Below are 15,962 nucleotides of genomic sequence, written 5' to 3'. Positions count from 1 at the left end.
TAAATCAGGAACAAAAACAAAGTTGCTGGAAAAGCTCAGCAGGTCTGCCAGCATCTGTGAAGGAAAAAACAGTTAATGTTTCAGTTCTGAGGAAGGGTTACCAGACCCAAAACGTTAACTCTGTTTTTTCCTTCACAGATGCTGCCAGACCTGCTGAGCTTTTCCAGCAACTTTGTTTTTGTGTACAGAGAGATACTGACAGGTTAAGCAAGTGGGGAAAAAGTTGGTAAACCGCACATAAATGTGGGAAAATGTGAAGTTATTCATTTTGGAAGGGACAACAAAAGAGCAGAATATTATTCAAATGCGAGGAAAACTGCAGAAGGCTGCAACACAAAAGGGATTTGGGGTACTTGTGCAAAACATAGAAAGCCAGCAACAGGTAATCAGGCGCAGAGTCCCAACCTATTTAACGTTGGCTTATAAAACAATCCTTCCATACCAGGGATCATCCTAGTGAACCTTCTCTGAATGGACTTTAGTAAAGCCCTTGACAAGGTTCCACATGGTAGACTAATCAGCAAGGTTAGGTCACAAGGGATTCAGGGTGAACTTGCCAATTGGATACAAAATTGGCTTCCTGGTAAGAGGCAGAGAGCGTTGGTGGGGAGTTGTTTTTCAGACTGGAGGCCTGTGACCAGAGGTGTTCCACAGTGGTCAGTACTGGGTCCACTTTTGTTTGTCATTTATATAAAGAAACTTGTATGACAATATGGGAGATATGGTTATTGATACTGATCTTCCGGGCTTAGATAGGTCTAAGAATGGTCCCTGGGGATTGGGAAGGAAGCAACTGTGACCCTCTTATTCAGGAAAGGATAGAGAGCAAAAAGAGGCTGAGCTCAGTAGGAGGGGAGTGTGAGAATCTATTACAGCATTAGGAGCTTGCCAGTTTTACATGTAGAAAACGTTAGCGAATGTCTAGTGATTTATTAAATGAAAATGGTGTTTAACAAGTGCTAAGGGGAAATCAATGGATGTGGTGTACCTGGGTTTCCAAACTAAAAGAAAAATTGATAAACTAAAACAAAAATTGATAAACTAAAACAAAAATTGATAAACTAAAACAAAAATTGATAAACTAAAACAAAAATTGATAAACTAAAACACAAGAGGTTATTGCCCATAATTAGGATTGATGGAATCATAGGTAGTCAGACTTTTGAAATATCAAGAAGTTGAGGGCATTGCAGGCTGTTCAGAGAAGGTTCTAGAGGTTGATCCCAGGCATGGAGGATTTTCTGATTAGAGGCAGTTCAGTGGATTGGGCCTGTAAAGTGACAGAGGGAATTGGCACAGACACAGACACATGAGAGAACAGGCCGGACAAGGTGGAAATAGAGGAGGAAGGATGTTCTGAAGAAGGACCCAAAATGTTAACTTTGTTTTCTCCCCACAGATGCTGCCAGACTTGCTGAGTTTCTCCAGCAATTTCTATTTTTTTTTCCCCCTATTTCCGGCATCCACAGTTCTTCGGGGCTTTTTTCGGAAATGGAGGAGTTGCAATAGGAAGAAAGCAATGGAGAAAGAATGGGGCTGTCAAGTTTGTGGAAATTAGGGAGGAGGCTGTCTCAGATCACCTGGGGGACCATACTTGCCACTGGGGGAGGGCAGAACAGTGGACAACCTTGAAAACAATGGTTTGATGTTCTGTCATGGGATATCAATCAGAGCCACGTGCAAGACAGGTGGAATTTGGACTCCCCAAAGGTAGAGATTGGTTCAACAACAGTGCCACCCTTTGTCTCTGCGCCAATGGAGAGCTGCAGGCTCTAACACTGGGAGGTAGGAAAGGGGGGTGAAGAGAACAACTAAGATGGCCGACCTCATGTCAGCTGTTCCCAAGGGAGTAATCTGGCATGGAGCAAAAGGCTGGGAGGGAGGGATGCAATTGGAACAAGAAAAGAAGAAAGGGTTTGCTACGTAGGGTGTAGACTCCTGCCCAGAGAAGTGGGGCTGAAGGTGAAGGCTCCTGAAGTGCTCAGCACACACTGAGTGTTAAATTCATTGAGCTGAGTGAGGAAAGAGGGTATGTGACCCGAGGACATAAAGGTCTCAGACTCCATCTTGCTTCAGATCACATGAATCATGGTACCGTACTGGAAGCATGCCACTCTTGTGTCACTCAATAGCTTGATTTAGCCCAAATGAACCCAATGTACATAATAGTTGTGATAAATGTCCATAGGATTAGTATCCATATAATTTCTTATGTTACAGGGTTTATAACAAAGGGGGGAACCATCTGGTTCAGTCGTGCCCTGTAGGGAAGGAAATCTACTGTCCTTACCTGTTCTGGCCTACAAATGACTTCAGACCCCCAGCAACCTGGTTGACTCTTAACTGCCCTCTGAAATAGCCCTGAGAGTCCATTAGGGTCAGCTGCAAAAAACACCCACAATCCATCCCTGGAACCAATGACGGCATCCACTTCATAACAGAGGTCTAAGCAAGATGCGAGGTGAATTCAACACATCGGGCATGCAGTGGTCTGCCCGACAACAACCTCACACACAATAAATAAAACCAAGAAACGGAGGGGGTTCTGGTACCTGTGGCAGTGCGATGCTGAGCTGTCGCTGCAACGACTCCTTCTCATGCCCGAGTTCCCGCAGGCGCAACTGGGCACCGGCCAAGCTCTCCTGCGCCTCGCGCAGGCTCTCCAGTAGCCGCTCGCGCTCGTTCAGCATGTTCACCATGAGCTGCTCAAAGTTGGCGTCATCCGGGCCATACTGAGAGCCCCGTCGGTTGTCCTCGTTAATGGTCGGCATCACTTCGCACATCATCTTGCCCCGGTTAGACCATTGGAAGGCTTGGGAGATGCGGTGACAGCCAATGGCGGCACAGGGAGGGGGCGATCAGATCTCGGAGGGGCCGGGGGTGGGGGAAGAGAGACGCAGCAAACCCGGGCCGAGCGGCTAAAACAAAACATACGTGAAAAAGAAACAAACAATCAGGAAAAAAATATTCGTGAGAAGAGTCTACTAGGCCAATATTTCAATGTTGACGCTCAAGGATCAGAAATTCACCATGTTCCGAGGCAAAACAATAAGCACAGGAAAATGTTCTACAATTTCCACGAGCCTTATATATATGTAACTTGAGGATGTCACAGAATTATTGGCTCATGAACTAAGATGCAGTTCTCTTGCATTGTGACTGGCTGGCAGGATTGCCTCTTTGCATCCCGCCAGTGTGCAAACAGGCCATTCAGCCCAACAAATCCATACCGACCCTCCAAAGAGCATCCCACTCACTAACCTATTCTATCCCTGCAACCCTGCATTTCCCATGGATAACGCACCTAACCTACGCATCCCTGGACACTAGAGGCAGTTTAGCACGGCCAATCCACCCTAACCTGCACATCCCTTGACACTACTGGACAATTTAGCACGGCCAATCCACCCGAACCTGCACATTCCTTGACACTACTGGACAATTTAGCACGGCCAATCCACCCTAACCTGCCCATCCCTGGGCACTATGGGACAATTTAGCACGGCCAATCTACCCTAACCTGCACATCTTTGGACAGTTGGAGGAAACTGGAGCACCCAGAGGAAACCGGAGCACCCAGAGGAAACCCATGCAGACACGGGGAGAATGTGCAAACTCCACACAGACAGTCGCCCGAGGATGGGATCGAACTCTTGCTCTGGTGGACTGCAGTTGGCGAGATTACAGATTGCTCCTGGCTGAACATTGTGATCGGACCTGACCACAGACAACCCCATAATCCTGGAGAGCTGGAGTTAAAACACACAGCTGTCTTTGACGGGCCAGTGTGCAGGTGCATCGGTGTAGGGGTAGGAGAGGTTATGTCATCTCTGAGAAAGGGTCACGCGACCCGAAATGTTAACTCTGATCTCTTCCACAGGCCTGCTGAGCTTTTCCAGCAATTTCTGTTTATGTCACGTCTACCTCCAGTTTCAGAAAAAAAGGTGGTAGGAATGGTTAATACTTTGTCTTTAAAATAAAAACCAAGTTTCTTCACAAATGGGGTGGCACGGTGGCTCAGTGGTTAGCACTGCTGCCTCCCAGCACCAGGGACCTGGGTTCAATTCCACCCTCGGGCGACTGTCTGTGTGGAGTTTGCACATTCTCCCCGTGTCTGCGTGGGTTTCCTCTGGGTGCTCCAGTTTCCTCCCACTGTCCAAAGATGTGCACGTTAGGTGGATCGGCCGTGCTAAATTACCCATAATGTTCAGGGATGTATAGATTAGGTGCATTAGCGATGGGAAATGCAGGGATAGAGTAGAGATGCGTGGGATGCTCTATGGAGCTTGGTGTACACTTGTTGGGCTGAGTGGCCTGTTTCTGTTCTATTTAAATGCACCTGAAATCCTAGCTAGAATTCTCTGCCCCATCCAATCCCTTTGCTTCTTTGAAAATAAGTGCATTTTGAGATTATGGTGGATAGTGCATAGGAAGAAACTTTGCCCCATGGTGGAGGAACCAATGACCATGGGGCACACATTGAAGGTGGGGGGTGGGGGAGTAGCAGGTTTAAATGGGATGTGAGGAAAAACATTTTTCGCTCAGAGGGTGGTGGGAATCTGGAACTCTCTGCTTATGAGGGTGGTAGATGTGGAAACCCTCAAACAACGAAATAGTATTTAGACATGTACCTGCGAAGGCAAGACATACAAAGCTTTGGGCTAGGTGCTGGAAAAATGGGATTAGAATAGTTAGGCGCTTGCTTATGACTGGTGCAGACTTGATGGGCTGAAGGGCCTTTTGCCTCTACGACTATGATTTAAGAGAGAGAGATAGTAAGAACTGCCGATGCTGGAGTTAGAGATAACACAGTGTGGAGCTGGGAGGAACACAGCAGGCCAGGCAGCAGAGGAGCAGGAAAGCTGACGTTTCGGGTCGGGACCCTGATTTAAGTCCTACATTTAACAGCACGACGCGCAGCGTTCCCCCTACAGCTGTGCTTCCCTGAAGATCAGCACACGCTAACAGGTGCCTCAATGCATTGATTTCTGGGTTCAGAGGTCAAAACCATATAGGTGAGAGAAAAGGGCATAGTGGTGAGCAGACTTAACAGCCTGGAACTTCACACCAAGCCACATAAGGAGTCATCATGACCAATGGCCAAATGTTTGACCAAAGATTCAAGCTTTTGTTCCTCTTTATTCTTTCATGGGACACTGACAAGGTCCTCAAACAGTCAACTGCGTTGCTGTGGGGCCAGCGTCACACGTAGGCCACTTTTCCTTTAAACCCATCTGATTCATGCAACACATGATGATGTGCACCATCACAATCTGCTGACTAGTTACAAAATGATTTTACATTCCACCAGCTGCCACAGTGGGATTTGAACCAGCAGCTTTGGAGCATCCCGTGGTGACAGGGGGCAGCTCGACAATGGGGTGTGGACAAGGGATTCCCGAGAGAGAATTAGGGATCAGCCACAAACGTTGACTTTGCCAGCCACCCTTATATTCTGTAAATGGCTGAACCAGAAAAAAAAACAAAAACTTCCCAGAGGTTGTGGCTCAAGCAGCTGAAGACAATGGAAGGATAAATGTTAGTGAGGTTATAAGGACAGAAGTGATCCCCTAAATAGTTTCCATCACTTTCCTAGACAGATCTAGCAATCCTACGACAGAGGTCACTTAAATGGTTGTGTTTCTACCAGATGGTATCCATGTGCTACAGTAGTGAGGCAGCTCCTGTTCCCGCACCCGCCAGAAAAAAGAAAACAAGATTAGGGCATGGGCAATACTTCCAATGGCCAGAAGACAAGACCATAATGATGTAGGAGCAGAAGCAGGCCATTCGGCCCATTGTCCTGCTCCACCATTCAAAGAGATCATGGCTAATCCGATAATCCCCTACTCCACTTTCCTGCCTTTTCCTATAACCCTTGATTCCCTTACCAATTAAAAAATCAGTCTATCTCAATACAGATTTGATAGAAATATATCTCTCATTATATATTTGAATATACTTAGCGGCCCAGTCTCCACAGCCCTCTCCAGGAATGAATTCCACAGATTCACCAATATCTGAGAGAAGAAATTCCTCCTCATCTCTGTTTTCAATCGATGACCCTTTACTCTGCCAATCACAGCCTTGAGTCACCCACACACCACCTCATTTTATCATTTGATTTATAGGATGTCCTCCAGGCTGTAGATGAAACAGGCAACAAAGTGTACAACTAAAGGATAGACAGAGAGAGAAGAGAGAGAGGGAGAGAAAGAGAGAAAAGAAAGAGAGAGAGAGAGAGAGAGAGAGTTTTGTTTATAAATGTGCTCATGGGATGTGGGCACCACTGACACAACTGGCATTTATTAGCCTTCCTTAATTGCCCCTGAACTCAATGGTTTTCTGGGCCATTTTGGAGGGCACTTAAGAGTCAAACACATTGCTATGGGTCTGGAGTCACATGTAGGCCAGTCCAATAGGGACGACAGTGTTCCTACCTTACTAGGCATTAGTGAATTCAGATGGATTTTTACAACAATCAGGTTGTCATTAGGCCTGCTTTGGATTCTGGATTTTTAGTGAATTCAACTTTCAGCATCTACCAAGATGGGATTTGAAACTACATCCCCAACACATCAGCCAGGGACTCTTGGTTCCTACTCCAGTGACATGGTCATTATGCTGTCACCTCTTGCAAATGTTGCACTGTCAGAGGAGCTATACTTAGGACACCTCTCGAGTGAACACAGTAGATCCCATGGCACTATTTCAACAAGGAGCAGGAAGATTCTTCCCAAGCCATTGTTTATTCCTGAGTTATTGCCTTTCTGGTCATTATCCCTCAAGTTAACACCTTAGAAACACAGATTATCTAGTCATTATCACATTCCTGTTTGTGCAAGCTTGCTATAATTAAAATGGCAGCCAAAGAATTTTAGGACACATTTCCTTTTTTTTTAAGAAAAAAAACATTCACTGACATCCTTACCAGGGCTGGCCAACATTTAATTTCCAACCTATCATTAGTCAATTTAGTCAGGGCGCAGATGAAGGAGGAGACACCCCTAAATATAACATCAGGTCAATCTGTTGTTAACTCTCCCTAACTCTGCACCAGGCGGTACAAAACAAGGTCTGTGTTTGGGACCCTCTTGGATTATGCACACACCTCAAACACTCAATCCTGCCTGCATTGACATAATATGGGACATGACTAAAGACACTGTCACTGGCCGATGCTATGGGGACTAGGTTTTTGAGCAGAGCAGAACTTCCTTTTGTTAAAAAGGATGCAGCGACTGGCACATGGAACTCACTACCCATGAGGGTATTAAAAAAGTGAAGATGATCAATTATTTCAAAGCAGGACTTAAGGGAACAGAGACAGATGTATTCCGAAATTGTCCAGAGGGCAGTTAGGAGCCAACCACATTGCTGTGGGTCTGGAGACATGTGTAGGCCAGACCAGGTAAAGATGGCAGATTTCCCTCCCTCAAAAGGATATCAGTGAACCAGATGGATTTTAATGGTAATTGATTAGTGGTTTCATGGTCATCACTAGACTAGGTTTTTTTTGGGGAACTTAAGTCTCATCATCTGCAATGGAAGCCTGGGTTTCTGGCTTCGTAACCCAGTGACACCATACCCCTCCTCCAAAGCTCACAAATGGCAGACTCTGATATTGGTAGGAATTTCAGTTGTGCGATGCAAAGCAGACGGAGATTCTACCATCACGACCCACTGCAACCTGCAGATATAGAAGTGAGGTGTCACAGTGAGCCAGGCTTCCTGAGCGAACTGCACCACCCCACCTGCCCTTGTCCTGCGTACCTCGCCAACTCATTTAGATGTTTACATTCCTCAATGTGCACATGGTGACGAAGGAGCAGTGCCCCGAAAGCTGGGTGATTTCAAACAAACCTGGTGGACTATAACCTGGTGTCGTGTGACTTCTGACCAATAAGATTGTGAATGACCCACTTGTAACCTCGATACCACGTTCCCAATATAAAATTTACAATCTTCTTAAAAAGATCAAATTCTTTTCACAACACTGTGACCCTGACCACCTCCCACCTGCACATTTTACTTCAGGGATCTCAGATGGGAGGGATAGTTAGGAGGAAAAATAAAAACCATGGAGTGGGCCAATACTCACCCAGATGTCCATGGCCCTGTGAACCATAGCAACAGGCAGTTTGTCGTGAGCTCACTGTTGCCCCTCAGGCCTGAGCTCCCAGTCAATCCGTAGAAAAGGCAGTGTTTGACAGTCATTTTCCTCACACGTGTACATTTGTCACGTCTTCTTACATTCAATTGGATGAAGGGTAATTGGACCCAAAGTGACAGGCGATGATTGGACGATTAACAAGCAAATGACAGCAAGCAATGCAGTTCTGTCAGTCGTGGCTTAGTAGGTAGCAGACTCGCCTCAGGGTCGCAAGGTTGTGAGTTCAAGACCCACGCCAGCAGATCACACAGGTAAAAATCAAGGCATACACTCAGTTCAATACTGAGGGAGTGCCGCACTGCTGTAGGCCCTACTTTTCAGGGTCAGGTGTTAAAAACAAGCCCCCCACCCCCCAGGAGGATAAAGTCCTGTGGTCAGTATTTCAAACAACAGCACCTAATACCTTGGCCAATATTTGCGCCTTAATTCACATCAAAAACTAGCAGAGATTGTGATCACATTGCCATTTGTGGGAACTTGCTGTGCACAATTTCGCTGGGTGTTTCTGATATTAACGCAGCAAATGCATCCCAATAGGTACCCAATTCACTGTAAAGTGCTACAAGTCATCTGGTGGCTGCAAAAGGCACTACACAAATGCAAGCATTTTTTTGTACAAAACAGAAGTGGAGTGGCACGATGCTTAGCACTACCGCCTCACCGTGCCAGGGACCCGGGTTCGATTCTACCCTCGGGCGACTGTCTGCATGGAGTTTGCGCATTCTCCCCGTGTCTGCGTGGGTTTCCTCCAGGTGCTCCAGTTTCCTCCCACAGTCCAAAGACGTGCAGGTTAGGATGGATTGGCCATGGCAGATGCAGGGTTACAGGGAGAGGAATGGGGGTGTGGGACGCTCTATGGAGGGTCGGTGCAGACTCGATGGGCCGAATGGCCTGTATCTGCACTGTAGGGATTGTATGATTCTATAAATAGGATGGAACAGGTGGGAGTGGAGTGAAACAGAACAATTAGATCCTGGCAACCGCAGACAGATCTCTTCTTCCATCGACACAACCTGCAGATTGCACAAACTACCGTTCTCCCAATCCTTACTGGAAACTAAAGGTTTTGATGATGCTGTGTACCTGACCGGTGTGCTGGACCTGCCCTGGGAGTGTTTAATGGGGACAGTGTCAGAGGAGGCTTCACTTTCAGTCTAAGGGGATTGGAGGGAGCTCAGTTCTCTAACCCTGTGCCAGAACTGATCTACAAAACCTAGATGCAAATGAGGATTGTTGTAAAAATGCTAAAGGTTTTCCACTGGCACGACCTGACATCTTTGACCCAGATAACAATCGATATTTACCACTGAACACAACTAAAACAATGGACAAACTTGAGAATAATGAAGGTCTGCCAAGGTAGCTCGCCAGCACCTTTGCTGTGTGAATGAGGGATGGGCAATAAACATTGACGAAGCGAGCAACACCCACACTCTGAACAAATAAACTGAAGAAAAAAAGATAAATCAGAGAGGTATCTGATGTATAGAGTGACATTAAACGATCCTTGGTTCAGAGAATGCTGTGTGTGGAGGGGCGTGGGAGGGGAAAGGACAGGAAGAAGTGCGGATGTAAGAAAAATCTGCTTGGTGTGATGGTGTGTGAAACAGAAAGAGAGAGACGCACAGCTCAAGGATGCTCAGAATGTGTATCAGAGTGAACATTCCAAATACTGATCTGCCACTTGTACACATGCCCGGTACTGCTTGGTCTAAAAGCATCTTATGGTGACCTGTTGTGTCAGGGGAGGCGATGGCCTGGTGGTATTATCGCTGGACTATTAATCCAGAGATGCAGATAAGGTTCTGGAGACCTGGGTTTGAATCCCGCCACAGCAGATGGTGGAATTTGAATTCAATAAGTATCTGGAATTAAGAATCTAATGATTTCCAACAATTGTTGAGGGGAAAACTCATCTGGCTCACTTAATCTCCCTTTAGGGAAGGAAACTGCCATCCTTACCCGGTCTGGCCTACATGTAACTCCAGATCCACAGCAATGCGGTTGACTCTTAACTGCCCTCGGGGGAATAAATGCTGCCTGGCCAGCAACACCCTCATCCCGTGAATGAATAAAGGAAGATAAAAGTAGCATCACCAGAAGGCTCTGCTCAGCTTGCTACCCGGAAGTCGAATTACTATTTCACGAGAGACAGGGTTGAACTGTCCACGTTTCAAATCCTCTCCTGTGCAGCCAGCTATTTTCTGCAGGCTACCAACAGGCCAATAATGTACCCTGGCTTTCCCTTCATTGATGGGAGAGAGAGAGAGAGCACACAGGTACCCACTCTCCTCCCCCGCCAAGACTGAGTATCTGAGACCAGGAACACACTGTGCAGGTCATCTCTCAAGAACAAATATCAAGTTTGAAAAGACAAAACCTCCAACTGTGACACTCTGTGTTCTCTCACAGTTCACTGAGGATAATTATATTAATTATCACAACCTATGCTACACAACTACTTTGGCCATTTTCCTTCAGACAGCCAGTCCGTCTGCCCAACTGCAAAATCACTCAATGGACTGCACTCCAACATCATGTTCTCGTTCGCGTTCAGATTCTGGTCCTTAATTTAACTTAAACTCCCTTTGCTTCATGATGATGGCAAACGATTGAAGTATCCTGGCCCAGCATTCCCCCCAAGCCTCAGTCTCATTACATCACCAACCATCTTAGATTTAAAATCAATCTCTTCAACCACATATTCAACAATCTGCATGACCTTGGTATGTTTCAAACCACTTTACATCCAATTAAACAACTTTGAAGTGTTGGAGTAGGAGATTGGCCAGGATCCTCCACGTTAAAGAAGCTACATAAATGCAAACAGTTGTTGGATTCAATGGGGAATAAAGTAAATATATCTTGAGAGACATCCATGGCTCACTTGGTTACACTTTCATTTCACAACTTCCAAGGTTCTGGGTTCAAGACCAACTCCAGAAAAACTTTTCCACGTGGAGGGCGGTGAGGGCCTGGAATGCACTGCCCGGGAGATTAGTTGAAGTTGGAAACCTTAACGTTTGAAAAGGTACTTGGATAAGCACTCAAATGTCATAACATTCAAAGACCTAGTGCTGGATTTAGTGTAGCTTTGGAAGTACATACTTGATGGGCCGAAGGGCCTCTTCTGTACTGTAGGATTCTGATTCCAGGATTTTAGAATCATAGAATCACTACAGCGTGGAAACAGGCAATTCAGCCCATCAAGTCCAAACACCAACCCTCCCATCCTACCCCTGTCACCCTGTATCCTAGACCCATCCCCCTATAACCCACCTGACCTACACATAACTGAACAAATGGGGTAATTTAGCATGGCCAATCCACCTAGCCTGCACATCTTTGGATTGTGAGAGGAAACCCAATGCACCCTGAGGAAACCCACAGAGACACAGGGAGAATGTGCAAACTCCACACAGAGAGCTGCATCGAACCCAGGTCCCTAGCGCTGTAAGGCAGCAGTGCTAACCACTGAGCCACCATGGCTGACACTGTAATGCTGCTCTGGAGAGGATGTAGAGGATCCCTGATTTATGAATACAATCTTACACAGAGGCAATACAGTGTGGAGCTGGAGGAACACATCAAGCCAGGCAGCGTCAGAGAAGCAGTGAAGTTGATGTCTCAGGTCGGGACACAAGAAAGGGTGTAATTTTAAAGACGTGATATATGTACATTTCCTGTATTTAGAACGGCTGCTTTATATTGTCCTGCATGGTGTTCTGACACGCAAACCGATTTGCAAATGGCCCAGCTTCAATTGTTAAACCAAGGTAATGTCACATGGATACAAAAGACCAAAACGGCTCTATTATCGAAGAAGAATAAATTATCCCTGGTGTCCTGAGCAATGGTTATCCCTCAAATCAACACCACAACAACAGATTATCTCGCCATTATCACACTGTTGTTTGTGGGAGGTTGCTGTGCGCAAACTGGCTGCCACACTTCCTACATAACAACAGCAATTATGCTGCCATGACCGTAACAGACTTTGTGAAAAAAGTGCAACACATATGCAAATCCCTCCTAGGCTGACTATCGCACTTTCCCCATTGCATTTCCAAGTACCATCCGGCCCCATCCTTTTGCGGTCAATGAGCACAGGAGTAGCATTTCCATCCAAATTGGCTCTGTTGAATATTGAACGTTAACGCAGATTGTCCCCAAGACAACTTGCCAGTAATGAATTGTTGACAGCCCTTTTTAATCCCTGAAACAACTTGTTTTTACAGAATCCAGGAGTGTCCTAGCTTCTTGCAAGCATACATGGTGAGTGCGCTGCACAATTGTCGGTCAACAGCACACTGAACAAACTGCCCATTGTTTGCCTGGATTACATGTCAGTGGTTGGTTAATAGCACTAAAACTCACTCAGCGTGCACTCTGTTCTTAGATACAGCTGAGAACATAATCTTGTCCAGCCCAAGTCGACAAGCAAACAGCAATATGCCACCCTTACATCTTTAGCCTCTGACAGGACCCCCTTGTCTTCTACTTCAGTCAGTTACCGAGAAAGGGAGAGACACACACACACACACACACACACAAAGTTCACCGCCACAAGAGGATAAAAAAATGCTGACTACTACATTTACTTATCCAAAAATTAATGAATTAATCATTAAATGGGCCAAAAGAACAGAAAGCTATTAGCTACAACGCTGAAGTACTCAGCTCATGACTCGGAAGATTCAAGTTCATGTCTGAGACATTCCTATTAGGACATCCCCTACAAGGGCAGCTGCACAATACCGTTGAGGGGGAAAGAAGGCAAATAAGGGATCAATGAGCAGTCTCCTCATTCAGCAGTCATAGAACAGAAACAGACGCTTCAGACAAACTCGTCCATGCCGACCAGATATCCTAAATTAATCCAGTCCCATTTGCCAGCATTTGGCCCGTCTCCCTCTAAACCCTCCCTATTCACATACCCATCCAGATGCCTTTTAAATGTTGTAATTGTGCCAGCCTCCACCATTTCCTCTGGCAGTTCATTCCACACATATACCATCCTCTACGTGAAAAATATGCACCTTCGGTCCCTTTTAAATCTTTCCCCTCTCAGTTTAACCCTATACCCTCTAGTTTTGAACTCCCCTGCCCTGGGGAATGGACCTTGGCTATTCAATCTATCCATGCCCCTCATGATTTTATAAACCTCTATAAGGTTATCCCTCGGCCTCCGACGTTCCAGGGAGGATAGACACAATCTATCCAGCCTCTCCCTATAGCTCAAACCCTCCAACCCTGGCAACATCCTTGTAATTTTTTCTGAACCCTTTCAAGTTTCACAACATTCTTCCTCGAGCAGGGAGACCAGAATTGAACGCTGTATTCCAAGAGTGGTCTCATTAAATGTCCGGTACAGCCTTAACATGACCTCCCAACTCTTATACTCAATGCCAATGCCAACACCAACAAAAACAGAAGTTGCTGGAAAAGCTCAGCAGGTCTGGCAGCATCTGTGAAGAAAAAACCGAGAGTTAACATTTCAGGTCCGGTGACCCTTCCTCAGCCACCGGGCCCAAAACATTAACTCTGATGTTTTCTTCACAGATGCTGCCAGATCTGCTGTGCTTTTCCAACAACTTCTGTTTTTGTTCCTGATGTACAGCATCCGCAGTTCTTTCTGTTCTTATATTCAATGCACTGACCAATAAAGGGAAAGCATACCAAATGCTTTCTTCACTATTCTGTTTACCTGTAACTCCACTTTCACGGAGCTATGAACCTGCTCCCCAAGGTCTCAATGTTCAGTCACACTCCCCTAAGTTTCACTGACTGCAGGAGGGCTGATGCTAACATCCATCAGGAACCTTCAAGCTGGACAACACCACATTTCCAGCGAAGGATGCTAGGCAATGATGACACAATTTACAGCACAGAAACAGACCATTTGGCCTGACTCGTTCATGCTCTGGAAGGAAAAAAAGAGCCTCACCCCACTGTGTTTTGTCCAACTCCATCAGGACCCTGGGAAAAGATGTCCCTCTTTCAAACAAAAACTCAAATCTTAAAGTAATCTTCTCGCTAGACTCAAAATTCAATTACTCTATTTCCCAGTTTCTATTTTTTTTTTAAAAAATGACAGATCAAGCTGCTTCTATTCACAGGAATGCAAATTTGAGCGGCACTGTCAGAAGTCAGATACACAAATGCAAATACACATGGCCCCATTCTGCACTGACTCCACTACCGGGGGTGGGGGCTACATAAGTGGTTCTTCTCCAGTAGTACGGGAGGAAAAGTAAACTGTACATTGTCAACCAAGTCACCTTTTAAATCGTATCTACAGGACTCTGAATTGTTTCTCAAAGGCATCCATCATTATGGCCTGCAGATCAACACATTACAATTATCTTCCGAGTTAATCACTGCAGAGACGCCGTTCAAATACCATTGGGGCACAATATAGTTATGATAAACCTAGCGCATTGAAGGGAATCATGTGTAGTCATTGGTAATGAATCGCTCGCTACAAATCGCGATTAGCACCAATAATCATTGATAGAGGCTAGCTTCAGACGAATTTAAATCCGCGCATTCTGAAAGTAGCGACGGTTTTAGTTGTTTTTTTAAAAGAAAAAGTATGCTTGTATACATATAAGCACTGCATCCTTTTTTTTTTAAAAAAAAAGGCACAGTCGAATCCTGATCAGCCAGTAATGGAAGTCAATGATATATGGATTTAAATCTCTGACAGGCGGTGTTAGCAATCAAGGCAGCGCAGCAGATGCAGGTATTTAAAAACCATCACGTTTTAAATGCAGAATTTACATCTATATAAAATGCCCTCCTCTTTTTCCCTTACCTAATCACTGAAACGGTGCATTTTATTTTGGACTAGATTTGTTTTTGGTGCACGGACCACAGGAACCTAAAACCCAGTGAATCTTGACATGACAGAGGTCCGGTTGAAAATCTAAGAGGGTGGGAAATCATTGATCATCTGCGCCCTACATAGATTCTGGCTATTTCTAAACTTAAACTATTTGTATTTTCAAAAGATACACGCATAACTGTACAGATTGTATCTACCTCTTTACACAGACGAGTTATCAAACACAAAGTGCATTTTAGAGACAGAATTTGCTCTCTCTCTCTCTCTCTCACCCTCCCCTTGCCAAAATAAAACAGGCAATTAATCTCCAGCCCCACAAATCACTTGATGTACCCTTCATCCTGAATCAGAGTCGTGAATATCTCTCAGCCGGAAGGTAGGGGAATGGGGGGAGGGAGGGTGGGGGGGGAGTAGGATTGCAATTTTAAAAAAATCAAAACACGCACAGACACACATGCACCCACGAAACAGACCGACCCTCAACCTTGCAGCAAGTGCTCCCACACTCCTGCATGTTGTAATTGAAGAGGAAAAAAGATTGCAAGAAAAAATCGTGATGTGAGGGACAATGCTGTAGAAATCTCACTTGAAAGCACCTCCAACTCCCTCCCCAAACATCAAGAATCCTTAAAATAAAAACGTGCTGGGGGGGTAGGAAATGCACCCATTTATCAGTCCATAATCTCAAATAGCATGCATTATATACTCACATCTGCAAGCCAGGATTCCAGCTCTTGCCCTCTCCTGCTTCCAGCTTTCACTCTCTCCCTTCTTTCTTCTTCCCCTTCCCTTTACCCCTGCATCTCTTCTCCTTGCAATCTGCAAAAGGGGAGATTGTGTGGGGGGGGGGGGGGGGGGGAGTGAGAAGGGAGAGAGGGGAAGCCGGAACAGGGGCCTGTCAGGGAGAGAAGGGGAGGAGCAGTTGGGGCGGCCCGCTTCTAA

At 45.7% G+C, this 15,962-nt stretch overlaps 1 protein-coding gene across 1 annotated transcript in view; it reads right to left on the bottom strand.

Annotated features, from left to right (window-relative positions):
• The window catches only part of LOC109915634 (liprin-alpha-3), a 108,085-nt gene extending 92,295 nt beyond the window's left edge, over nt 1–15,790 (bottom strand). Inside the window, exons 1-2 of the mRNA XM_048617665.1 lie at nt 15,731–15,790; nt 2,553–2,918 (exon numbers count right to left, since the gene is read on the bottom strand). Coding sequence (XP_048473622.1) covers nt 2,553–2,786 — 234 coding nt within the window. The 5' untranslated portion in view covers nt 2,787–2,918; nt 15,731–15,790. The remainder of the gene's footprint in view (nt 1–2,552; nt 2,919–15,730) is intronic.
• Nucleotides 15,791–15,962: the final 172 nt, after the last annotated feature.

The sequence above is a fragment of the Rhincodon typus genome, chromosome 37 (genome assembly GCF_021869965.1).
Source record: "Rhincodon typus isolate 14 chromosome 37, sRhiTyp1.1, whole genome shotgun sequence".
Lineage (NCBI taxonomy): Eukaryota > Metazoa > Chordata > Chondrichthyes > Orectolobiformes > Rhincodontidae > Rhincodon > Rhincodon typus.
The sequence above is the reverse complement of the archived record's forward strand: the minus strand, read 5'-3'. Positions and strand labels throughout refer to the sequence as shown.